This window comes from Saccopteryx leptura, chromosome 2 (assembly GCF_036850995.1).
Source record: "Saccopteryx leptura isolate mSacLep1 chromosome 2, mSacLep1_pri_phased_curated, whole genome shotgun sequence".
Taxonomy (NCBI): Eukaryota; Metazoa; Chordata; class Mammalia; order Chiroptera; family Emballonuridae; genus Saccopteryx; species Saccopteryx leptura.
In genome coordinates this window covers 231,953,995-231,980,715 of record NC_089504.1, presented here as the reverse complement: position 1 = coordinate 231,980,715, position 26,721 = coordinate 231,953,995, and the positions used below count along the sequence as shown (strand labels likewise).

Here is a 26,721-nt window from a genome sequence, read left to right as displayed (position 1 = left end):
GAGTACGGAGCTGAGGGCTCCTGGCAAGGGGGAAGCATAGCCATATCACCATAGTGACACTTTCTTTATGAACATCCAGAAGGAAGTTTTCTCACTCATCTTTTCAAGATGTCCTCTGAGGGAGGGAGGGTGGAGCTGACCAGCACAGAGCCAGGACCAGGTGCTCCTGGTGGGGGAACTCCTGGGCCTCAGCAAGGCCAGGCCAGGCCAAGCTAATACTTTCAGAGGCCCCATGAGGCACAGCAGGAGGGGGCCTCAGTGTCCCCAGCATGAGCGCTTATCTTTACTGTGCCTGAAGTGGGAGCTGGCCAGTGGGGGTCAGGTAAAGATGAGGGACTCAGCCCCACTGGACGCTGGGCTGCAGGGGCCACCCCCCGGGTGGGGGTGCCCGCAGAGACGGAGGCAGCTCCTGGACCGGTGGCCAGCCCACTGGGTACTGGAAGACGGTGGCTCTGATGGGTTCAGCCCTAGAGAGGAGGAGAAGGGCAGAGAATTAGAGTGGGGCACTCCCCCAGCTCACTCCCCCGCCACCTTGGCTGTGGGGAAGACTGACCTTTCTGGAAGGCAGAGCCCCCAAAACATGCAGACCCTCTGAGCCAGCAACCTCACCTCTACAAATGAGCCCAAGGCAATAGCAGGGTTGTGGGCAGAGTGAACTACAAGAAATAGAAGTCACCTAGGTATCCACCATGGGGGATTAAGTATATATGCACGTCCACAGCAGAGAATGCTATGCAGCCTGTGTAAAAAATAAGGCAGACTTATATGCACTGATGAGGAAAGGTGTCATGATGTACTGTGTGAGTAGTAGAAAAAAAAGCTTATAAAATAATGTATATAGCATGATACTATTTTTGTTTAAAGATATATAACATAAATGCATAAAAAACCTGGAAGACAGCAAAATGTTAAGTGGTTCTATCTGAGTGGTGCCATTATGGGTGATTTTTTTTTTTTTTTTTTTTACTTCTTTATACTTTTCAAGAAAAGTTTTACAAGCACGCAAGCCTTTCAAGTCCAAAAAAAGTTTTTTCTAAAAAAAATTTTAAAGCCTCATTTCTCAAGCTACTCACCTTCCTTCCCCTTAAAGTCCACCACCTCTGGAGCCACATCGTGGGAACCCAAGGCCAATTTGAAGTGCCCACCCTGGGGCCGTCCTGTTCTCAGGAAGCTGACTGAGGTGCAGAGGCAACCCCCCCCCCCCCCCCCCCCGCTAACTGTCCCACATTCCGGTTCTTCTGGACTTGACACCACTCAGGTGGCCGCTCCAGGGAGCACTGAGAGCTCACCTGGGAGCTCACAGAGGGCAGATACCAGGAACTCGGGCTAGGGTCCACCTGTTCCCTAGTGCCCAGATCTGGGCCTCGTGCATGTTTGCTGATGACCCACAGCAACACTGAGTGCTGTTACTGACCAGGTAGGCACTACTCCAGGCTAGACACCACAGACTAGAGAAATCCCAAGAATAGCCATGCAAACTCCATTTTATAGAGGAGGCAACTGAGGGCAGTGGAGTCAGTCACGTGCCCAAGTGACACAGTTGGGAGGTGAAGGGTGAGGGGCTGGAATGTGACCTGCACATGGGCTCTAGACACCCCCACCCCCACTCTAGCTTCAGCTGCAGCAGCATCCAACCTCACCCCACTCCCAGTCCCATATTTCAGTGATGATGGGGCCCTGGCAACGCCTGGCTGGCTCAGGGGCCCAGACGGCCATCTGAGAGGCCTGGAGAGGACTCAGGCCTCTGACGTGGAGCTGGGGACTCGGACCAGGAGACCAGGAGCCTGCCTCACTGTGCACACCCAACCTGCCCCTCTCAGGACCTTACCAGCATACAGAGACTATTTGAGGACTTTGGGCAGCCCAGGCGCAGCCTCTGGGGCCTCCTATTATAAGAGGACAGGGAAATCCCTGCTCAGCCGCCTGCTGCTTGTCGGAAAGGGCAGAAAGCAGCTCCCCGCGTGATTTATGGCACTGGGAGTGCCATAAGCTGCAGAGAAGGGTGGGTGTCGAAGAGGCTTCATGGTTGCTGGAAGGGACAGCTCCAGCTGCCAGCCAAGCCAGGGCTCTCTGCAGGGTGGGGGTGGCCACAGTTCTATATAGAGAGGGTATGATCCTAGGGAGCCCCTTCTCATGAGCCTCAGAGCCTTCCTCTAGAATGGGACAGAGTCTGGGCAGCTGGGACTCAGAGCCCCTGAATGCCCTGAGGCCTCCCATCAGGAGAAGGGCACCCCCGTGTGTAGTCACAGACACTGGCACATTCCCTGGGCCCCAGACACACAGGTCCCTGAAAGCCCTTGAAGCGCACCCCTCTAGCTGTGCACAGAGCAGACAGGGACACTGAGTTGCACACGTGGCATGACTGCTCGTGGCTGCTCTCGTGGCCTGTTTGTCCCATGCACAAGGACAGGAGCAGCTCTCTTGTTTCTCCCAGCCATGATCTTAATCAGGAGTCTTCAAGAGGCACGTGGGCCGCCACCAGCAGCGCCAGCCCAGAAAGGGGTGCAATGGGGGAGATTAAGAGGGATAAAGTCACAATCTGAAGAGCCAACAATGAAGGGCAGGGACAAGCACTGGCCTCGCTGGGGGATTAGTCCGCTCGGCTGAGGCTGGCCTCTCCCTCCTGCCGCCCACTGCTCTTGGCAGACTCCCTCAGGGTCAGTCTCCTGAGGGACATGGCACAGTGTGCTAGGCGGGGGCCCCACGGAGCCTCCATTGCCCCTTTTACAGGAGGGGTGGCCTGGCTCACTTTGAGGGCTCTGCTCAGTCTGTGGGGCTAGGGCACTCAAGCCTGGGTAGCCCCACGCAGGGGGTCCCTGTGCCCCAGGGAAGGAAACACACACCCAGAGAAGAAGAAGGGCCACCAGACCATTCCCAAAAGTGGCCCATGCACTAACACGCAGGAAATAGTCCTCCAGGCTGGGGACCCTGCTCCCCCAAATGTTCTCAAGCAGTTTACATGTATCTGGCACCAGGCCTGAATGACCACACTGCAAGCTCAGGGCCATAAGTGGGAGGCCTCGGGGCTGGGAGGGTAGATGCCTTAGCTAAGCTTGAAAAATGAGTCTGATTTTGCCAGGTGCTGGGGGTGGGGGGCAACTACAGGCCAAGGAAAAGAGCATGTACAAGGTGCCCTTACCTCAGAACACCCACCACAGCTGAGAAGCTGCCAAGCATCCAGTGGTACAGAGGACAGGTGGGAGAGGGGAGAAGAGGACTCCCCCAGGCCGGGAGGTGGCCGGAAGTTCCACCTAGGTGAAGGAAGCCTAGGGAGGTTTAAGCAAGGGCTGGGCCAACATGTGTTTTAGAAACTTGTTGGGGCTGTTGTGTGGATGAAAGGAAGGAACAGAGGGAGGCAGGGGACCAGGAAGGGCTACAGTATCTAGGGAGCCTGGTGTCTGAAGAGTGCGAAGTGGCTGTTTCCGCAGGGCCACCTTGAGGATGGGGAACAGAGCGAGGCTGGGGGGGGGGCAGGGGGCTCAAAAGCACCTCCCACCACCCTGCCAGGGGCAGAGCCCAAAGCTCTCAAGCCCAGAATTCAGTTGTCATTTTTCACAAGACCAGCCTGCCGGAGAAGGCTGAGGGAAAGGGCAGCAATGGCAAACGCAATAATAAATGTTCATCTCTTTTCTAACAACCCTTTTTTTCCTCAGGTCTGGGCAGACCTGTTCTGCCCAGAGAATAATTCATTTTAGTTCCAACCCTCAAGAGGCAGGTGGATGGCAGGAGGATAGCGAATAAGGGGTTGCTGGGAAAGCAGGTCCCCTGGAAGGGGCCATGTTGGGTGGCCAGAGGGAGAGAGGCCTGGGGGAAAAGGTCAGATCCTAGAACCTAGGGTGGCCCCAGGTGCAGGCTTTATTCCAGAACGAGGTGAGCAGCCAGGGAGGGAGCACAGCTTAGTGAGCATGCGCACTGGACGCACAGGCAGCTCACACAGAAGCAGCACGGGCAGAGGACAGAGCAGGGAAGCCCTCTCCCTGGGTGGCCTCCAATCCGCCGAAGAAACCAGAGGTGTAGAACATAAGTCCCTGGATGATGATAGCCAGCCCCAAGTTGGACGCCCATATGACCAAAATCATGACCTCAGACAGTACTGGAGGGAGGATGTCACACTCTAATATTTGAATCATTTCTATACTGTATATTTTTAAGGTGGGAGGGACAAAAACTGGGCACAGACTTAAGGGTAAAAAAAAAAAAAGTTAACTGTAAAATCGCTTCACTAGCTCTCTTCTTTGGGGCACAGAGAGCTTGGCTTACACCCTCTGGCAGAGCTCCAAGGGAAAGCCTCATCCCATAGACTGTCTGACCAGACCCCTGCTGGCCCAGGCCAGGCCACTGTCCTGTGAAGCCACACCACAGAGATAACTAGCTCTGAAGTGGGGTGGTCCAGGGTGGGGCAACTTGCCCAGTGTCATCGGCAGCTCGCAAGCATGTCCTTTAGCCCCTCTGCATCCCCTCTCTCCTTCAATACCTGGCAAAGAGCCCCGGAGCCCCGGCTTGAAGAGCAGGAACTGGGACAGCACACAGCCACACATGAGGGCCCCTGGCCCAGGGAGCTCCCCATACAAGAAGCAAAGGGGGTACCCTGTCCACTTCTGAGTGTTCTGAGTGCTGGGCCTAGATAGCAGCCCCCTCCACAGGGAGGCCTGGGACAATGACCATAAACCTATTTTTATAAGCCTGGGCAATCCCAGCTCTCTCTTCCCAGGCATGTGCCCTTGGGCACGTCACACCCTCCTGTGAGCCTCACTTTCCCTTCTGTGAGAGGGAACTATTCCTACCTGGCAAGCCCTAGAAGGGACACAGCAGCGACAGGTACACTGGGGACTCAATGATCACGGTCAGACTCCTCCCTCCGGTAATGGAACTGGTGACGTGGAGTCAAGTAGGCTTGGCCACCCCGTCAGCCAGCACAGACTCCAATAAGGGAGGAGCCACTAAGGCAGAGGGATGAGACCCAGGAATAGAAGATTTCAAACGGGTGTGCCTCAGCCTCTGGCCAGGACTTGGGGACCCAAGTGCCCCCGACATGGTCTTCTGAGGGGTGGAGAGTCCCCATTTAGCGCCTCGGTCTGAGAAGTTCTTGGAGATTGTTCATCTTCAGGTCAGGTCAGGGCAGGCTGGCTGGGGTCTTACTCCCAGAGGGCCTGGGAGGAGGGGCCTGTACCTGCTGCTTGGGGCTAAGCTCAGCCGCTTGGCTCGCTTCTCCAGCCAGTCCTCCAGACGGCCCTCGGGGAGATCAGCGATGTCCAGAGGCCACTCCCTGGCCCGCCTCTCCTCTGTGGGGATAGGAAGGCAGAGGCAAGTGAGGGGCTCAGTTACTCCCACCTGGACCCCAGCCTCCAACAACACAGTCAGAACCTTCCTGGTCAGAACCTTCCTGGGAGGGCACCAGCCGGGAGGCCAGGAGCAGAGCCTCTGGCCTGTTCCCAACATGCCGCCACCTCCCCAAGCCCACCCCCTCTGGACGTCACTTGGCTTCCCCATCAAAGATGCCTCCCAAATTTTTTTGGAGCTGGACACAGGATAATGCCTGTAGAGAGCCTGGTCCTCGGGAGGAGTCCAAATCTGGGGTGCAGGGAGGCCATGTGGGCTACAGAACAGAGTAGGACTTGAATCTTGGCTCTGCCACTTGCCAAGTCTCTGACCCTAGGCAGGAGAAGCCACAGTTTTCTTGATTTTCCTTCTCATAGAATGTCCATTAAAACCTTTGCTCACTAAATTAAAACCGAGCAATGGATGGAGTTCAAACAAGCTGGGTGTGAGATGGGATCAGAGTCTTTGGTGGGGAGCAGTTTGGGATGCAACCTGGGCCAGAGGAAAGCAATCCTACTCATGGACCGAAGCTTCCTCTGGGCCAGGCCCTGGGCTAACACAGCACATACATCATCTCACTCTATCTTTAAAAGTGGTCATGTTTGTCAGGCCAAGACATTGTCTCTAAGAGTTAAACCACGTGCCACAGTCACAGGGATGTGGCAGAACCAGTGGGGGACACACCTCTACTCCTAGCCCCCTCTGGCATCTCCCATCCCTGTCTCCACTAGGGGTAGTCTCCAGCTTCAGGCCCATTGGCCTGTGCTCTGCCCACCATGCCACCATGGACCAACAATCCCCGAGAGCCCAGGCCAATGAAGAGCTGGAGCTGCTGCCGTGGCCAGGACTTGCTGGTCCCTTCCACCCCGGGAAAGCTCCCAGAAACCCTGTGTTTTGTCAAGACTATGGCCCCACCATCATCAGCTCCTCAGGGCAGGACATTGCCCATAGGGTCTGAGGGTCAGAGGACAGCGAGGTCCCTCGGGGGACAAGGGCAAGGCCAGGCTCCCACTCTGAGACACTGTGGGCCTGGACAGGGTGAGAGTGGCAGCATCCTGGGAGACTCGAGGGCTCTTGTGAGGCCCTTCTGCCAGAGTGCTGGCCTCAGTTTCTCCACCTGCTCAGTGAGGGGCTGCATGAGAAGACAGATGAAGACCACCTAAGTGGGAATTTTCTGTTCTCCAGCTGGAAAAGTGAGAAGCAATTTCCCAAAGGCAGACACGCCAGATTCTAGGGGAAGCTGAACTTGCTCTTCTCTGGGCCCATGAGGCCAGAGGATCCCGAAGGCAGGCAAGCTGCTCTCTTCATCCCCTTGTCCCCAGAGTGCAGCAGGGGCTTTACATGTGCCTGACTGAGAAAGGGAGGGAGTACATAGGTGAATGAATGCCAGGTGAGCAGCAGAGCCAAGTGGGGCTGAGGCACACCCTCAGGACCCCTGGGAAGCCATGCCTATCACTTTAAATCCAGCAGGGGACACAGATGGAATCCCTCCTGCTCCTTCTCCACTCACGCCTGGGGCAGACTGAAGGCAGTTTCTGACATCCACCCCATCACCCTGGGCAGCTGTCAGCCTACCCCACCTGGTGGCAATAAAAGACGAGGAGGTGAGGAGGCACAGGCAGCTTCCCCAGCCTCAGAGCTTGCAAATTCCCCCAGCAGCCTGGTCCTGACCAAAACTCACCCTCCACCTGGATACTCAGCTCCTGCAGGTCTCGTTCTGACATGTGGGAAAATCTGCAGTTGGGGCCGAAGTCACACTGGCCTGCAAAGAGAGACAGAGTTACCTGCCGCTCTGGCAGGCTTCCACTGTGGGCTGAGGGGGTCACTGGAGATTTAGGGGCAAGACTTTGGGACTAAAGAGTGGCAACTCCACCTCTGAAGAAAAACTTGACTATGGCTCTGCCCACATGGGCAGCCAGGGCCACCTACCTATCTGGTCCATCATGCCCTGCTCACAACCCTTATACCTTGTTAGGGATCAAGCCCTACCGAGACCTGTCGTGTTAGGTTGCACAGCTGCTGCAGGTTTGGCTATCACTACTCATGGCCCCAGCCTCTGTTCCCCAGCATTGGCCAACTGCATGTGGGTCCCTGCACAGGCCATGCTTCATCTCTCCACTCTGGGTCACTGCCCGTGCCACGCCTTCCACCGGTGGCCTGTCATCTCAGTTGGCTTGCATGAGCAGCTGCGTTGCTCCCCAGAAAGGAGTTAATGGTAGCTTTGTACCTTGAAAGGAGGTACCAAAGTCCAATATGGCTTGCTGAACCTCAACCAAGGAGACCAAAATGTGTCTCAAAACAAGACTGCAGGTGTCCTAAGCCAGCGCAACCTAACAGTGATGTGTCCACGTCACAGTGAAGTTCTTGGGGAAGCCCGTGATCTGTAGGCCTGGTCCCCATTCTAGAGAGAACTCCATCCCCTGAGGGAGTGCAGCCATTCTCCTAGCTTCCCTAGGTCAACAGCAGTACCTCTCCCAGTGCTAAGTCCCCTTACCCACCATGTTAATCATCACGATTTTCACTGGCTGCTAGGAAGCTGAGGGCTTAACCCATAGAGAGTACAGAGGACGGACCTCAAGGCAAGCATGGAAGAGACTCATTTTCCTGGCTTTGTCTTATTTTTCTCACCTTTATTTTCATCTGCCTTTGGTTCCTTCACTTACTGAAGTTTTTATCTCTTACTATATGCACGTTTATAAGATGGGTATTGAGCAATCAAATCAATACCTATCATCCTGGCTTCTAATTCTGAACCTTCTCGGCATCATCAGACTGCTACTGTCTCTCCAGCACTGCCTGCTGGGAAGAGGATGCAGTGGAGGTCGGGCCCCAAACTAACTTAAAACTTAATCCGCCAGTCCACTACACCCATCAGTGTCTCCTGGATTTACTTGCAACCTCCAAGTAGCTTGCTTGTCCTGGGCGAGCTGATAAAGTCACGTTCTAGGTCTGAGAACTAAGGACAAGCCCCTGGGAGTCCTAAGGCACAACCCTGGGGAAGGCCCCAACTGATCAGTTGGCTGAGGCACCAAGGCCACAGAGTGGGTTCAGGATGATGGCCAGGGTGGGGGAGAGTCAAGCAGGCTGGACTGGGCATGCTGGTCCCTGGGCAAGGGAGGGGGGGTTGGGGGCAAAGAACTGGGTAGAACACTGTACCTGTCAGTAGAAACTTCCTGCAGGGCCGCTTGTTCTGTTCATCTAGCAAGATGGCAGCTGCATCTGTGAGAGGAGAGAGGGGCTGGGTTCAGACCTGAGCTGCACACAGGTACTTCCTGAGATCAGTAAAGGGAAGAGCTCCCCATCCAAAAAGGAGTGTAAGAGGGGATGATTCCAGATGCGGATGCTGGGCAGAGGGATCCGAGTTTCACGTGACCTCAATCCCTCCCACCCCATGCAGACCTAGCCAAAGGCAAGAACCAGGTTTTAAGTCAGAGGTTCTGAACTTTGCTCAGCGGAGCACCGGTCCTAGGGAGTTGTGTTGTTATTGTTTTTTAATCCTGGTACCATAAGACTTTTCCTGCCCTGTCTCTGCAACTTCCTATAAATCTATAATTATTTCAAAATAGAAAGCTAAAAATAAATTCCTGGTGCCCAGGAAACACACCGGTAAACCCCAGGGCCCAGGCACTGCTCCACAGCCAAGGTTGCAAAACACTGTTCTCCATTCTCCTCCAGACACCAGCTGCAGGCTCTCAGCCAGACCAGTCACCATCCTTGACAGGACTCGGCAACAATCTTTCTGGATGTGAACCTTAACCCTGGTTTCTACTGATATTTTCTACCTTTATTTTCATCATATATTTATGGTGTAAATTTTGCATGCTTCCTGGTAGGCAAGGAATCAATCAGTCAAAATCTGTAAGACAAGTGAGGAAGGTTTCCTAACTCAGAGGCACTGGTGTCGCCCTGGAGAAGGGAGAGGCCAGGCCTGGGCTTAGCACCTTCCCCATTCATTCATTGCCTTTTCTAAAGGCCACTGAGGCAAAGAAAGACCATGGGCTTGAGCCTGACCAGGTGGCAGTGCAGTGGATAGAGCATCAGACTGAGACACGAAAGACCCAGGTTCGAGACCCCGAGGTCACTGGCTTGAGCGTGGGCTCACTAGCTTGAGCGCAGGATCGCTGGCTTGAGTGTGAGGTCATACACATGATCCTATGGTTGCTGGCCTGAGCCAAAGATTGTTGGCTTGAAGCGCAAAGTCGCTGGCTTGAGCAAGGGATCACTTGCTCTGCTGTAGCCCCCAGTCAAGGCATATATGAGAAAGCGATCAATGAACAACTAAGGAGCCGCAACAAAGAATTAATGCTTCTCGTCTCTCTCCTGTCTGTCCCCTTCTCGTCTCTCTCCTTTCCTGTCTGTCCCTCTCCCTGATTCTCTCTCTGCCTCTGTCAAAAAAAAAAAAAAAAAAAAAAAAGAAAAGAAAAGAAAAGAAAGACAATCATGGGCTTGGGAGTCCAGGTGCACATGACCACAGACAAACTACTTAATCTCTCCAGGTCTCAGGTGCCCATATGTAAAATGAGAGGAAAATTCTCACTGGTAAGGTTGCTGGGAAAGTAGATAATGGAAGGACAGCACTTGGCAGAGGGGGCCGGTGGTTCCTATACCTGATGGCACATTAGAATTGCTGGGAAAGTGGAGGTGGGAGGGGCTAACATGCAGCCAAGACGAGACCCTTCGTAGTGGATGCTCAACAAATGGTAGCAGGTGTGAGTTCATGTCCTCCTCACAAATCCACTGAACAGTACTAACACCCCTTTTTTGCAGAGGGGAAAACCGCAGTTCAGACAGGGGACAAGGGCACATGGTCAGGAAGTGACAATGCAGGTCTCAACCTTGGGGTGTGAATCTAAATCCCACCATTTCCTGTGTGGTGCTGATCTCCTGGTGTCTGGGTGTAGTTGGCTCTGATGGGGCCTCCTGCCTTCCCCAGGGCAGTGGGTGGCTGGGGGAAGAACGGGCTGCTGGTGTCAGGAGTGGTTATCAGAGGACTCACTCCAGGGATGGTCTGAGGGAGTGTGACTTGGACCAGTAGGGTGAGAAGGGGTCCATCTGTCAGCTTTGGGCTTACTAGACTCAGCCCAGCCAGTTGATGCCACAGAACTTCCCAGGGAAGGTGGACTAGTGGAGGGAATGTGGATATTGCCCAGGGGCCCCCGGGGGTAGGACAGCTGAGGCTGCCAGGATGGTGAGCCTACACAAGGGACTCCGGATGGGTAGCTCAGTATTGAGAGAAGACTTCCAGGCTGTCCAGCATGAGTCAGGCGGTTCTTAACCCTAGCTACACGGCAGAATCATCGGGCAGGTTTAAAGTGTACAGATGCCCAAGCCCATCCTTCTCAGGCTCTGCTTTAATTTGTCTAATGGGGACAGCATGAGAACTGTTGAAAGATTCTTAGTGACTCTGAAGTGCACCCTGCATTGAGAACCCCAGGCCCAGGCCCTGCACAAAGAAGCCCATGCTCTACCGCCTGGTGTTCAAGGCTCCTGGTGATCTGACCCCATTGGTCCTTCTTGCTTCATCTCCCAATATTAACACCTGCCCTGGTGCCCTGTGTCTGTTTGCTTGTTCATTTAGACATTCATCTAACAAACATTTGCTGAGCACGTTCTATGTGCCAGGCACCATGCCAGGATGAGGATTTAGTGGAGAACAAGTCAGACCTAGTCCTTCCTTCCAGTCCATCAGTCACACTAATCCACGCAGATATAAATGGGGTAAACAGCTAGCATGAGGCCAAACGACCTGACCAACGCAAGAGTCAGCGAGGGCATCCTGGAGGACTCTGCCTGAGTCGAGATGGGAGGACCGGGCCGGAGCTGGGGAAGACAGCAGGAAGGGCATGTCTGCAGAGGGTACAGCAGCTCAGAGGGAGAGGTCAGCAGGGCACGGAGGCCAGGGTGGGACAGGGGTTTCACCCAGAACATGCTGTAACTGGGCATGAGGTCACTTAGGAGCAGCCTTATTTTATTCACCTCTACATCTTCAGAGTCTGTCTGGGAGCTGGGGACATGCTAAGTGCCTCTTGGGCATTGGCTGAACGAATAAACCCAGGAGATAAAAGGCCTGGGGCCAATCCTTTTGTGGACCCATAGGTATTGTTCGGTATTGTTCCTACTTAGTGAACCCTTAATGCCATACAGTCATCATGAGACTACTGAGTCCCTGTCACATCCCCAGGAGGTGGGTACTGTTTTACGGGTGTTTTACTCATGACTAAATTAGGACCACACTGTTAGTGAGTGACACATTGGGACTGACACCTAGGCGGCTATGTCCAGGGCCTGCGCTTGTCCTGATCACGGCAGATGGATGGTCATCTCTCAGAGAGACTTGTCCGTGGCCATGAAGCTCAGAGCAGAGCAACAGTTGAGCCTAGCCCAGGTGGGATCCAGGTGCCCCTCCTCAAAGTCCGTGCGGTTGCTTAGGTAAGCTGCAGCCCTAGGGAAGCCTCTTAAGAAAGTGGAAAGAGCTGGTTTGCCAGCTTAGGGACCCAGGGTGGGGCAATTTATACTGCTTTGGTTTTCAAAGATACCACCTGAAATGTGGAACCCCGCCAGCCCAGGCCCCCTCACAGATCAGTTCTAAGGACTGAATGTGGTTGGGGACATGGGAGGATGCTGGGAATACAGGAGGCCAGAGAAGGGGCTCACCTGTTTCATCTTTCCTATAAGTAACACAACAGTCTCTGCGGATCAGCTCTGGCTCCTAGAACTCAGCTGTTCTTGGCTGAGGGACTTGGGACTAGGAGCAAACACCAGGGTGACCTTGAGGCCTAGCTCTATAACAGATCACAGACCCTGCTGGATTTGGGAGACACAGCGTCTGACTGACACCAGGGTCAGAGGCCTCCTATGCGCCTATGAGACCCCTCAGCGCCCACTCCCAGACCCTGGCAACCACAACCATGTCTAGCCTGCTGAGCAGCCTGGCCACCTGCCCTCATCCAAGCCTGTGAGCCTCCTCATCTGAAATGAGGAGAGTTTGGGAGAGCTTTCAAAATACCACGCCTAGATGGGGATGGGGTCAGGAGATCAATTTTTTTATTTCAAAGTCTCCAGGTGATCCTAACTCCACAGGTTGAGATCCACTGCCTTATAGAATTAATGAGAAAAGCAAATGACAAAACACAGAAGACACCTGGCATGCAGCAGGCACTCCACAGATGCTCAGTCCCCCCTTGTGAATTCCGAGTCACAGACCAGGGAGCTCTCTCTCTCTCACCTTCTCCTTCCTTCTTAGCTGCTGAGACTTAGCTCCTCCCTTCCAGGCTCTGGGCCCTGTCCCAAAATCCTGCTCCCCAACCTATGGAGCATCAGACCTGCCCAGCTCATTCCAGGGGCTCTTAGTCCCTCTCACGCCACTGTCAAGCTCCCTGTCCATTTGATTTGGCTCCTAGCTGACCACCTTCTGGGGTCTCCCTCGCTATGTCTCGGGGTGTATGCCTAATGACAGCAGGGCAGAGCAGCGCCCCTGAAGTGAATGCCTTGGGGTGCTAGGTGCCACAGCCTTAGCTCATTTGCCCCACCTGCTGAGAAGCCTTTCCCGGAAGAAGCTTGGTAATTCAGCCAGTCACTGAGCAGCCGTTCACGCAGCCCACTACTCACACAGCAGTCAGTTATCACTGTCAGAGGTAGCTTTGTTCACCCTGGCTGCTGCCTAAAGCTCTTCAAAGACTGCTCTCTGTCCTCCCCTGACTGTGGCCTCCACCGTGCTGCATGAGCTGGCCCCTGACTTGTCACCAGCTTTATCCCCCACCATTCTTCTCTCCTGCTGTGTCTAGCCACACTCCCTTCTGCTCTGAGAACACCTGGTGCCTTGCTCATCATGGCTGCCTGCTTCTGCCTGCCCTGTGCCCAAAATGGTGTGTCTGGCTTTTCCCAATCTCTCAGCTACTGGCTCAGGCATCACCTCCCTGGAGAGGCCTTCTTCCTGGCCACGGTATCCCCAGAGCCAGGCAAGGCGTCTGAGAACTGAGCCCTCAGTCAAGATGGCTGGGAAAAGAGCTCACGTTCCAGCGTAACCTTCTGAGAGCCGGTCTGCACGAGGAGCCACTGGCCCACGGTGCCTCCCTGTCTGATGCTAAGGAAGATCAAAGAGTAGGGCTCCACCAGCCTGGCAGCCGAGCCAGCGAGCACGCACCTCGAAACATGTCATACCAGGACTTCTTGGCCTTGAGGTGCTGCAGCCCATTCAGGTGCTTCTTGCGGTTGTGGAGGTTGTCCTGGAAGGAGCGGTCACAGTAATCGCAGAAGTAACGCTTCCCCATGGCCACCTGCGCCGGGTGCTACCGCTGCCTGGGAAGCCATGAAGCACTCAGTCAGAGCATGAAGGAAATGCCACACCACACCCCAAAGCCCACAGCACGCCACCCCGACGGAGCACTCCGAGGGTCAGGCCCGTGCTGTGTGAGGAAGGCTTTCCATGCGTCCGTGCACCACCTCACTTAAAACTCACGACAACCCATGAGAAGCTATGTGGGCCAATACTTATGGCATGAGAGGCCTCATTTCAGAGGGATCTTTTAACAATTCTGATGTCCGGCCTCCACCTCAGGCCAGTTAAAGGAGAACCAGAGAGGGTGAGGCCCAGGCATCAGTATTTTTTTAAACTCCCCAGGAAATTTTCCAGCCAGGCTAGAGAACCAGCAACTTACACCCTCTGGCCAGCTGCCACCGTCCATTCCTCTGATCTCCCCTGGACTGCTCTCTGTGCTGGCCACACACGCCAGGCACACGCCCACGCCCACCTCCTGGTGTTTCCGTGCCATTCTCTCTGCTTGGGAGTTCTCCCCCAGCACCTGCCAAGCTTGCTTACTTGACTCCTTCAATCCTTGCTCAAACACTACCTTCTCAGTAATCTATTGTGACCACTTTATCTAAAATGCAGAACGCTCCATCCTCCACTTAGCTATTCCCTTTTCCTGCTTCATTTTTATCACCTTTGAAGAAATGTTACTTGTTACATTTGCGATCTTTTTCCTCCAGAAAGAAGGTAAATCCACGCACGCAGGGACACAGTATTTCTGTTTTGTTTATCGCTGAAGCTCCATCACCGAGGACCCTGCTATGCGTGGTACATAGCAGACAACCAAGTATTTGTTGAATAAACAAATTAATTCCCATTTTTATTAAAGGACAACTGAGGTTCAGAAAGAGGACTTGCCCAAGGTTACACAGCTGGTAAGCAGAACCCAGGTCCCCTAAAATCCAGTTGCTGAGTGTCATCTCTTCCACAGCTAGCTCAGTGCGTAGAGAAGCCAGAGGCTCAGGCAGAAATGCAAACAGCTTTCCAAGGAGATTGGCTAAATACTCCAGTGTTAGGTCCCCAGCCAATCACACAGGGAAATAAGAATGTTTCAGGGTCTTAAGACTCTTAATACCCTTCAACCATGGTGACCACAGCTGCCACTCCTGACCCAGGAGATCTGCAGCCCAAGGCAGAGAGTGGTTCTAAGACTCTCACGGCCAACCCTTGCGCCTCCCAGTTTGGTACAAGACCAAAGGAGGACTGAGTCCCCAGGGGCCATCCAGTAGGATCTGCACAGGCTGAGCCCAGACAAGCCCTTCACCCTTCAGGTCCTATATTCTGATCTGTCATTTCACAGAGCAGATCCCCGAGGCCCAGAGGACAAAGACAGGGGACTTCCCCAAGGTCATGAGGTAGCAGTTCAGGCTAGCAGCAAAAGCTCTAGACTTCCAGGATCTGGCAAATAAAGACAAAGCTGGGACCTGACCCACAGAGTACACAGATGGGGAAATGCATCTTGTAAAGGAGAGACTGGAGAGAGACACAAAGACAAACAAGCCCCCTGGATGTCCAGGAAGCCACGCGGGCTGATGGAGGAAGCTGTTCCTGCGGCAGACAGGGACAGCAGCCATTAAGTCAAGGGCTATAATGGGATTAGGAACAGACAGTTATTCAAAATGAAAACATATAAAACCTCTCTTTTCTCCCGTTACTGCTGAGAAGCTGCATCCCAGGCACACGAACTTGATATATTAAATCTGGCAGCTCTAATACACCCCGTCTTGCCAATAAACTTATAGGAATTGGATTGAAATAGTAAGAGATGAACATTTAACAGCCAAGACCTAAACCAAGCCATTCACGAAGTTTGAAGCTCTGAGGAGTTGCTGGGTCTGAGGAGTAATGGAGAGGTGCAGGGCAGAGGGAGGGGAGTCCCTCAGGGAGACTGAGATGGAACAGTGGCTGTGCAGCAGACGTAACTGGGCAGACCATGCAGAGCACAGAGCAGCGAGCTGTGTGACCTTGGGCAATTCACTCCCCATCGATAGGCCTGTACTTTCACTGTAGGAGTGAGGCGGTGGGGTCTGACTGGCTGCCTGCTTGTTTGGGGAGTGGTACACAGAATTTGCTACTCCCAATGAATTATTCACAAAAGAATACTAGCAATACAAATGACACAATGTCCAGCACTGAGCAAGTGCTCAGTAAATGTTATTTATTGTGCACCTACTACGTACTAGCACTAGGTTAAAAGCTTTATAAATGAATCATCTCAAGACAACCTGTGTGGTAAGATGTATTACACCTTTTCTGAAGAGGGCACTGAGGCTCCAATAAGTGAAGTGACTTAGCCAAGGTCATGACACCAGAAAGCAGCAGAGCTGGGCTTAGAATCCAGGCTGGATGGCTCCAGAGCCCCTCTTAATCACTTACGGATCTCCTCCCAACAAATCATACCGATGACTGTTCTCCTTTACCAATCACTCCCTATACCCCTGGAGCACGTGGTCCCTTCAAACCCCAAGAGGTGCATATTATAATCTGATTTATGAATGAGGAAACAGCCTCAGAGCCAAGCTGTGAGATTCTCCAGGTCACACATCTAGGAAGGGCACAGTAGGTCACTGGGTGCCTGGGGTTCAGGTCTGTGGAGAAAGCCTTCCACCAGCCCACTGGGAAATCAACACCCAGCAACACTCTGACCCAAATGATAAGGCCCTTGGGGCGGGGCTATGGGCACGTGTGTGTGTATTCATGTTTTCCCTTTTCTTGCACAGGCACACACAGTGGAGGCACACCCATCAGTATAGGGCCACAGCAGTAGCAGTGCCCAGCCATGCCTTCCTGTGCCTGCGTTGGCCACCCCCCATCTGGCACAGGGGAAGTGCTCAGCCATCCAGGATGGGTCAACAGACCCCAGTCTAGTCCCAGATCTGCCAGGTGAGGCTGTGATTCTGTCACTTGCCGTCGCTGGGCCTGTTTCCCCAGGTGTGAAGCAGCAGACAGGCAGCTAAACCAGACCATCTGAATTTAAATCCAGGTACTGCTGCTTTCGAACTCTGTGATCTTGAGCAATTAATTTCTGGTCTCAGTTGCTTCCTTGAAAACGGGGAAAATAGCAATGCCTATCTACCTCAGGGGTTGCTGTGAGAGTCAGATTATCCATACACATGCTTCAAGTAACACAGAGCCTGGTCCATAGGAGGCCTCAAAAAATGCTGGCTGTCGCCTGACCTGTGGAGGCACAGTGGGATAAAGCGTCGACCTGGAACACTGAGGTTGCCGGTTTGAAACCTTGGGCTTGCCTGGTCAAGGCACATATGGGAGTTGATGCTTCCTGCTCCTCCCCCTTCTCTCTCTCTTTCTCTCTCACTCCTCTCTCTCTAAAAATCAATAAATAGAATAAAAAAAAATGCTGGCTGTCATCATCATCGTTATATGCCTTCAAAAAGCCCATATTTCAGAAAACACAGGCTCAGAACAAGGAACAGGATGCCACCTTTGGGGTCAGCTGGTACATATTACAGATGAGAGAAGTGAGGTCAGTAGAGGGGAAGTGAGTTTCTGAAGTGCACAGAATAAGGCAGAGGTGGGACCGCAACACAGCCTCCATGGTGGGCCCAAATCCCTGTTCTTCACTGCAGATCTGCAGAGCCCGCCACTGCCCAGGGACAGAGTCAGGGGAGCAGACAGGCTCCAGGGGCCAGGGCTTCCCGCCCACATTACAGAACTTCCTTTTGGAGGCAAAGGCTCTTTCCTGAGCAGGAGCTGGCCTGCAGCAAGGTGACCTCACCCAGGCATCATCCATGTGTGAACTTCTGGCTCAATTGCATCCTGCTCCAGTGCCTTGGCACACATTAGGACAAGGTGCAACTGCAGAGTCCTCTGGACTGACACAGCGCCAGCCAGACACACAACTTGGCAAACAGAGCACATTTCACTCCGACTCACCCCTCTGCCAGGAGTCCTTGCACAAGGCACAACCTGCCCTACTGCATTTGGCAGTCCTGAGTAGGAGGTCAGAGAGAGAGGATAGGGACAGCTGGACATCTCTGATGATGCTCAGACATGAGCACGGGCTGCTGACTAAGCTGTCCTTCTCTGCTGTGATTCATCCTCATCCTCTGAGGCTGGTGCGCTCGGCAGCTTGTGAGCAAGGTGTCTGGAACGCAGAACAATCTGGCCCCAATCCCTTGCTGGGAACACAGGTAAAGCCACCTACCCAGCCCCAGGGACCAGGTCCACGGTTGCAACATACCTGCCAGGTGACAGATATATATATATCTCCTTGGAATAAGCCTCAGGGGTCACATAGGTTTGGGTCCGAATCCCGACTCTGCCACCTAACAAATGGGCAGCCTCTGGAAAGTTATTTAATCTCTTTTTAGTCTGTCCTTAGCTATAAAACAGGAATCTCACCATTGCTATGGATTTACCAAGGTAGTAGTAGTATATTAAGATGCCAAGCCCTGATGGGTTTGCTCCGTGGGTAGTGTGTCAGCCTGGCATATGGATAGCCCAGGTTCCATTCCTGGTCTGGGCAGACATGAGAAGCGACCATCTGCTTCTCTTTCCCTCCCTCTCCCCCTTCTCTCTCTCTTCCCCTCTCGCAGCCAGTGGCTTGAATGGGTAGAGCATCAGCCCCGGGCAGTGAGAATAGCTCAGTTGATTCAAGCATCAGCCCTAGATGGGGGTTTCTGGGTGGATCCCAGTCAGGGCACCTGTGGGAGCCTGTCTCTACTATCTCCCCCTCTCTCACTTAAAAAAAAAAAGATGCCCAGCATATAGTTAGTGCTCTAATGGAGGCTGTAACGGTTACTATTTATTGTCCAGGAGCCTCATTCCCTCACCCTCCTGGTGAGCACACCCTGACCACCTTATTTTTTACAACCTGCTCTCTTTTCCACAGTTTGTCTTACCTTCTCACAAGCCAATTTATTGTCCACAGTGCCTGCCTCCCCACTAGAATACAGGCTCCAAGAGAGCAAAGAGTTCTGTTTGTCCAACTGCTGCACCCAGCACCTGGAACAGGGCCTCGCACACACCACTGCTTGTGGAAAGAGCCTACAGGATCTGAGGCCTCCCACCTGTGCTTGCTAACAACATCCACCTGGCCCTCTTCTCAAGTTTTAATCTAGGGACGACTCTAAGGATGGATAAAAAAGACAGCAAGAAGAGAAACACATAAGGCCCCCCCCAAACAGGTTTCTCGCTGCTACCACCACCCTGCCCGCAGAACTTCTGCCTTCAGCAGAGCCCAGCTCTACTGACTTGAACCACACCTGACCATCCCATGGCACCCAACTTCAGTCCCCTGCACTTAAGGAAAAGACTACCAACTGGTTGAGACACTCTGAGACAGAAAAAAGAAAAGAGAAAGGGGGTGAGTTAGGATAAGGGAAGATAGGGTCAGATTTTATTTCTGCGTGCTAGGTACCTGGCTTTCATTCTCTTGTTTAATCCTCAGAGAGACCCTCTATAACAAGGTGTCTATTTCACAGGTAAGGACAGAGGTTCAGAACTCCTTCCAATTTGCTCAAAGCCAAGGCTAGGATAGACACTGATAATGACAATATATATTTCATCAGCCTGAGTGCTGCAGGTGGCCCAGCGGCACTGAGGACCCCCACATACCCTCTTGTGGAGTCCACATCACATGTGAAGCCCTGTGCCAAGGCCCCTCAGCCAAGGTATGCCAGAGCCAGCTTCGGCTCTCCCCAGAACCATTTCTCTCCCCATCACACTGCTCCACTGTGAGGCTGTCATGGGGCAGACATTTGTGCTTCATTGATATTCTTGGTTCCTTTCATTGTGTGCATCTCAGGTCCAAAGCTAGCTTTGGCACAAGGCTAAAATAAGCCAACAGCTCGGTTGTGGCCAGGGGTTGGGACGCACACTGTAATTATCCAGGACTTGTGCTCACCACATGCTGCCCTCAAGCTCACCTGTCATTTCTTCTAATTATGGCACTGCCAGACCCCAGGTAAACAGCAAACCGCAGCCAGAGGACCGCTTTATTGCACACCCACTAGGAGCATGGCAATGTCCCAGTGCCACATATGCCTGCCGTCTGGCATCACAACTGCCCTGTGGGGGAAGCCCACAGATTGCCCACTGAGGACCAGGCCCTAACAGAAGTGCCAAGACGACCTAGATATCTTCCCTGAAAGGAGCCCTAGTATATTAGGGGTCTCCCGCAGATGCCCCGGTGTTTTGTAGCAACCTCACAGCTTTCTCATGCCGACCTTGTTCAGTTCCATCCCTTGGAGTGAGGCGAATCACCCTACTCCCAGTAGTATAAGGCAGTGGGGGCCCCACCCACACAGCAATTTCTAACTCAGCAGGTCTGGGAGCGGCCAAGATCTAGGGAGGCTCTGATGCAAAGTCCACAGCCACACGTGGGGAAATGTTGGTGTAATGAGACAGCAGATGATGGACTGAAGAACAGAGAGAGCAAGAGCTAGCCCAAAGTCACACTGATCACCCAAGTTAACCCCTACTCTAATCACTCAATCCAGGTCTGAATCCCACCCCTGCCACTTCCAGATTGTGAAGCTCTCAGCAAACCACTTACCCTCTGAGCTCATCTGGAAGATGATAGTAATAATAGTATTTCATAAGATTACTATGAGGATTAAACCATGCATGCCAGGTGCTTAGCACAGTGCCTGACAAGCTAATGGTGCTCAATACTCATTTGTGGATGTGGTAGCCAGCCATAGTCCCCAATGATACCACCTCCTCATGTTTTTACCGTGTGTTACCAGTCCCTTCTATGTTATATCAGGGTTTTGTGTGACTAATAATAGAGCAGAGGTGACAGTATGTCATTTCCAAGATCAACTTATAAAAGACACTGTGGCTTCCATCCTGGTGTCTCCCTTCCGCTAATCACTTGCTTTAGGGGAAGCCAGCTGCCATATTGTAAGCAGCCCTCTGGGAAGGTCCATGTGGCAAGGAACTGAAACCTCCTGTTAACAGCCATGTGCATAAGCTTGGGAGTGAACCCCTCCAGCCCCAGTCATGCCTTCAGATGAGTGTAGCCCCAAGCTTGATTGGCTTGACTGCACACTTGTGGGAGAGTCTGGGCCAGAACCGCTCAGCTAAGCCACTCCAAAATTCCTGACCATCAGAAACAGTATGAGATAATGTTTGTTGTGTTAAGTTGCTAAGTTTTAGGGTAACTTGTTATACAGCAATAACTAATAAGTACATTGGAATACATACAAAAACGAAATCACTTTATGATCCATGATGGCTACAAACTGCCCCATAACCAAAACAAAACAAAACACACTCCTGAGTCAACCATTCACAAATGCACAACCCTAGAGTTCCACGTTTCATTCATTCACCAGCCAAACATTTGCTGAGTACTTCCTCTCTGCCAGACTGGGGTTCACATTTCAAAGTCCTTGCTCTCACACTTCTTTGCTGGGGGTGGCTGACAGATATGCCTCAATGACAGTACTCAGTAATAAGCTCTGTGCCAGGGCGCATCCAAGAGGGGCAAATGCATACAACAGGTAAGTCCTCCAAGGAAATGATTAGAGATGATCTCAGAGACCTAGGTACCAAGGTGGTCACTACAATGTAGCTTATCCTAAACCTGAAATCTAGATGTCCAACAGTAAAAACAACTGACAGTTAGTTATCCAGTGCTCACCACACACACAGCAGGCTGCTCAGAGTCCCAAGTGGGGTGGGGGCAGAGGCTCAATGACATGATGTACAAAGCCTGTAATCCTCACCTTACCCTCAAAAAAATTGTGGGCAGAGGGAGCCAGCAGCTGGCCAGAAGCAAGAATAGGTCAGGAGCTGTATCTGGTTAATGAAGTACCACACAACCATTAAAAATCAAGACAAAGAAGCCCTGGCTGGGTAGCTCAATTGATTAGAGCTGCACCCCATATGCCAGGGTTGTAGGTTCAATCCCTGGTCAGGACACATACAAGAATCAACCAACGTATGCATAAATAAGTGGAACAACAAACTGATGTTTTTCTCTCTCCCTTCCTTTCTCTAAAATTAATAAATTAAAAAAAATTTTAATCAAGACAAAGGAAATGATTCCTTCATCTGGATAAATGTTCACTCCATATTGCTAAATGAAAATGACTTATTATCATAACAGTAGACATAATTTAATACCACTTTTTTTAAGGAGAAAGACCCTCCTACTCCAACACACACACATACAAAGACTAGATCAGATACAAAATATTTATTTACTGTGACTATGTCTGAATACTAGGACATGTGCAGGATTTTTTTTTCATTTTGTTTTTCTATTTTTCTAACTTTCTACATTTAGCATATATTGTTTTTAAATTTTCCCATAAAATTCTTTTAAAAAATGGAAAAATTTTCAGGCAAGAATAAATCCTATTCCTTCTTCCTTAGGACATACTATGGATGGTTCCAGTGACCTGGTTCACCAGGATGAACCTTGAACCTTTTCTAAGGCAGATATTTCCCTCAGTCTCTGGCTAAAGGCTGATAGGGTGTGCCCTGATTCTAAGCAGACCTGGCCCAGTGAAGGTTGGCTGAACCCGAATCGGGCTCCAGGGAGCTGCAGGCTGGAGACAGAGTTTCTCATCAGATAGTTACAGGTCCCAGGAGGCTAGAGTTTCCAAATAGAAAAGGTAAAAATAGTCTGAAGGAAGCTCCTGAACCAGATACCCAGACTCAGAACCGCCTGTGCCTTCCTCCTCTCCTCCCCCTAGTTAGGGCTTCAACTACCATCTGACCCTTTGTAATCAATGTCACTGCTTCCCAAGTCAGGTCTCACCTTCCCACAGCTGGACCAGCCTCCCCAGTTTACCCACCTTGGGCAGCATCAGATCAACCCTCTTAAAACGACTCTTGCTCAAAATTTTCCATGGCTCTCTGTGTGGAGCTTATTAAAAATGAAGTCTCCTAGGTCATATCTCCAGAATTTTGATCCAGCAGATCTGGAGGGGGCCCCAGAAATCTGCATTTTAACCCATGAGTCTAGCTCCTGCTAGCAGGCACCTGCTACGAAACAAAAGCCTGGGGGAGCCAACTTCTGCTTATCTATCTCTCCATTCCCTGCATCCAAAGGCAGCCTCTGCTAGGGACAGAAACTCTGGGTACACACAGCCCCCGATTTGTGTCCTAGTCAGAAATCAGTCAGCTTGCTGAAATGGTAACCCCAACTTTGGCATGCTAAACACAATTCATTAGAGTAAATAAAACTGTTTTCTTTTTTTTTTTTTTTTTTTTTGTATTTTTCTGAAGTTAGAAGCGGGGAAGCAGTCAGACTCCCGCATGTGCCGAACCAGGATCCACCTGGCATGCCCACCAGGGGGCGATGCTCTGCCCATCTGGGGCGTCGCTCCCTTGCCACGAGAGCCATTCTAGCGCCTAAGGCGGAGGCCATGGAGCGATCCTCAGTGCCTGGGCCAACTTTGCTCCAATGGAGCCTTGGCTGCTGGAGGGGAAGAGAGGAATAGAGAGGAAGGAGAGGGGGAAGGGTGTAGAAGCAGATGGGTGCTTCTCCTGTGTGCCCTGGCCGGGAATCAAACCCCCGACTTCCACATGCTATCAGCCGACACTCTACCAGGGCCATAAAACTGTTTTCTTACTAGTTATTTGTCCTGTCACACTCCAGAAAAATTTAGAATTGAAAACAAAGGAAATAGAGTAAATCAAGTTCATTGTATGTATTCATGTTCCTGTTGTGAAATTAGTAATAATCAGTGTTTACTTCAGCGGTTCTCAACCTGTGGGTCGCGACCCCGGCGGGGGTCGAACGACCAAAACACAGGGGTTGCCTAAAGCTGCCATAGAGAGTACATAGGACGGACCTCAAGGCAAGCATGGAAGAGGCTCATTTTCCTGGCTTTGTCTTATTTTTCTCACCTTTATTTTCATCTGCCTTTGGTTCCTTCACTTACTGAAGTTTTTCTCTCTTACTATATGCACGTTTATAAGATGGGTATTGAGCAATCAAATCAATACCTATCATCCTGGCTTCTAATTCTTTTTTTTTTTTTTTTCTTTTTTTTTTCATTTTTCTGAAGCTGGAAACAGGGAGAGACAGTCAGACAGACTCCCGCATGCGCCCGACCGGGATCCACCCGGCACGCCCACCAGGGGCGATGCTCTGCCCACCAGGGGGCGATGCTCTGCCCATCCTGGGCGTCGCCATGTTGCGACCAGACTGGCTTCTAATTCTGAACCTTCTCGGCATCATCAGACTGCTACTGTCTCTCCAGCACTGCCTGCTGGGAAGAGGATGCAGTGGAGGTCGGGCCCCAGACTAACTTAAAACTTAATCCGCCAGTCCACTACACCCATCAGTGTCTCCTGGATTTATTTGCAACCTCCAAGTAGCTTGCTTGTCCTGGGCGAGCTGATAAAGTCATGTTCTAGGTCTGAGAACTAAGGACAAGCCTCTGGGAGTCCTAAGGCACAACCCTGGGGAAGGCCCCAACTGATCAGTTGGCTGAGGCATTAAGGCCACAGAGTGGGTTCAGGATGATGGCCAGGGTGGGGGAGAGTCAAGCAGGCTCGACTGGGCATGCTGGTCCCTGGGCAGGGGAGGGGGGGTTGGGGGCAAAGAACTGGGTAGAACACTGTACCTGTCAGTAGAAACTTCCTGCAATGCTTAGAAACACTAACTACATATTAGGATCCACTGGGGTGCTATGAAAAATACTAAGAGTGCCCCCATATCCTAATTTCATGTCAGAGATGTATTTTTTTTAGCTCCCCAGACTGAGAACCATTGACATAAGAGAATTTGTCTATTAAAAATACTGAACTGTTGCCTGGCCTATGGTGGCTCAGTGAATAGACCTGGAACACTGAGGTTGCAGTTTTTAAATCCTGAGCTTACCCAGTCAAGGCACATATGACAAGCAATCAATGAAAAACTAAAGTGAAGCAACTATGAGTTGATACTTCTTACTACCCTCCCTTCTTCTGTCTCTGTAAAATTGATAAAATCTTTAAATAAATAAAGTATTGAACTGTTTATAAGAACTTAAAATTCATTGTTTATGGATTTATTAGATTTTCTAGTAACTGTTTAAGTATTCTGGGGAAATTATGTTTGTTAGGTTATGTATCTGAAGTACTTAGAAAGAAAATCAAATATGTTACATTTATAAGTGGAATTAAATGTGTAAGGGAATGCAATTAGGCTGCAAATAGGGCTGAATGCTTAAAGGAATTTAGTTTGTTCAAAATCAATCAAAGGAAAAAGTCATTTTTCCTATTTTCCTAGGTTTATGTATAGAATAATAGTTTCTAAGTTGAATTTGATGGCTTATAGTGAATTAGGTTTTTAAAATTGTTGCTCCAAGGAGAATTAACTAAAAGGACAAAAAATAAAACAAGGCACACAGTCCATAACTCTATGTGGTGTTCTCCACCCATCCCACCTAAAATAATTCTTCCTTCCTAATAGCAGCCAGATTTGCTGTTAGCAAGACATAAATATTCTTCCCCAGAAGCTACACAACTTCCTGTCCCAAGAGGCTACTAGGATGCTTTGCAAATGGAAAATAACCATAGTAAATATAACTCATGGTGGATGTAAAGCATTTCACATTTTTCCTTCCAGTCCCCTAATCAGGCATTACTGCTAGGTTTCAGTCAGAGGCAGATCCAGGCCTCAAATCCAGTCCCTGGTTTTCAATACCACACTTATGCCAATGGCTTTTACCTCTGGCCCAGAACTCTCCACTGAATGCAGATCCAAATCCTCATTAGTCTGCAGACATCTCCCTTGATGTCTAAGGGGCAGCCCAAACTTAACATGGCCAAACAGAACTTAAGATCATTCCCATCGATTTTAAGTTTTGAGATCAAAACTTAGTGCTTGATTCCTTTTCCCTGCACATTCTACACGTCTGTCTGCTTGCTGTGTGCTACCTTCCCAAATACCTCCCAAATCTGACTACTCTAATCCACACCCTAATCTAAATTACCATCCTGCATCCATCTACTGACCCACCACAATAACTTCCCCTCTTCAGTCTGTTCTCCAGAGAAGACATTTAAACTGTAAAATAGATCATGTCACATCCCAGCCTAAAATACTTCAGTGGCTTTCTAGTGCGATTAGAAAAGAATAATAATAATAAGGCTCCTTACCATAGGTTGCAAGGCCATATATGAGCTGACTCGAGCCCACCTTTTTATAGTCCACCCTACTTCTTTCCCTCAAACACCCCAGGAATGCAGAAGCCTCAAGGCCTCTGCACCAACGTTTTCCTTGTTTTACCTGCTGCTATTCATTCAGGTCTCCAGTTAAGTGTTACCCTGGGCACCCTGGCTAAAAGAGCACCATTACTCCCTCCCCAATCAACCTGTCTTCTTTTCAAAGCATTACTCGTTTCTGCACCTCCCCATCTATCCACACAGAATGAGCGCTCCAAGAGCAGGCACTTGTTCACTGCTGAGTCCCCGGCACATGGCCACAGAAGGCGCTCATTAAACATTTGTCGAACGGCCTAGTACTCCAAAGCCCTTGCTTTTCCTGTTCCCAAGTAGGAATGATAGTGTCAGTTCTTCTGCCTTGCAGGCCAGGGTTCCCGGCTATGAAACCCACATAAGGTAAATAAGTACGGGCAGAACCGCCCCTTCCCCTGAAGCCGGACAGAGGGGTTCAGCTCCCAGAACCCGGCTTTTGCTTTAGCCCTGAACTTAAAAATGATAGAAGAGAAGGGGGAGAGAGGAGCGGGGACCCGGATGCCCAGGCCCCCTTGCTCCTCTATCTACTCTCCATCCCGCTAAATGGTGGGGCCCGCTGCGAGGAGGGCGGACTTAGATGAGCCTTTGCCCTCCCGTTAGAAAAGGGAGGCGAAGACTAACCCCTCCACGTCCCGCCAAAGGTACCTGTCTCCGATGGGGCTGGCAGCCCTGAGCTCCTCCTCCCGCGCCCTTGCGTCGCGAACTGCTTTCTGGGAGTCGTAGTCCTTCCTTGGGTATCAGCTCTCCCTTCCCAGAAAACCATTAAAGCCAAGACAGCGCGAGCCGAGGTGAGGAGAGCGCGAGGATTTCTGGGTGTTGTAGTTCCAAATGTTTAATCAGCAAGAAATTATTGAGGAGTAAAATTGTGTAATAAACCTTACCAAACAATTTGGGCCGTCTTGATCTGAGACTTATGAGACTTTTTT

General features: G+C 51.2%; 1 protein-coding gene across 2 annotated transcripts; it reads right to left on the bottom strand.

Moving 5' to 3' along the window:
* Positions 1-45: 45 nt before the first annotated feature.
* ZMAT5 (zinc finger matrin-type 5) lies at positions 46-26,538 on the bottom strand. Of its 2 annotated transcripts, none has more exons than XM_066370512.1 (6): positions 26,441-26,538; positions 13,463-13,617; positions 8,476-8,538; positions 7,001-7,081; positions 5,171-5,282; positions 46-467 (listed from the first exon to the last, which is right to left on the bottom strand). In XM_066370512.1, exons 2-6 carry the CDS (start codon positions 13,587-13,589, stop codon positions 338-340), a joined length of 513 nt encoding a protein of 170 aa, XP_066226609.1. In that variant the 5' UTR covers positions 13,590-13,617; positions 26,441-26,538; the 3' UTR covers positions 46-337. The 2 variants fall into 2 exon arrangements, with proteins under 2 accessions (XP_066226609.1, XP_066226610.1); XM_066370513.1 differs by lacking the exon at positions 26,441-26,538 and adding an exon at positions 25,697-26,291.
* Between the last annotated feature and the right edge of the window lie 183 nt (positions 26,539-26,721).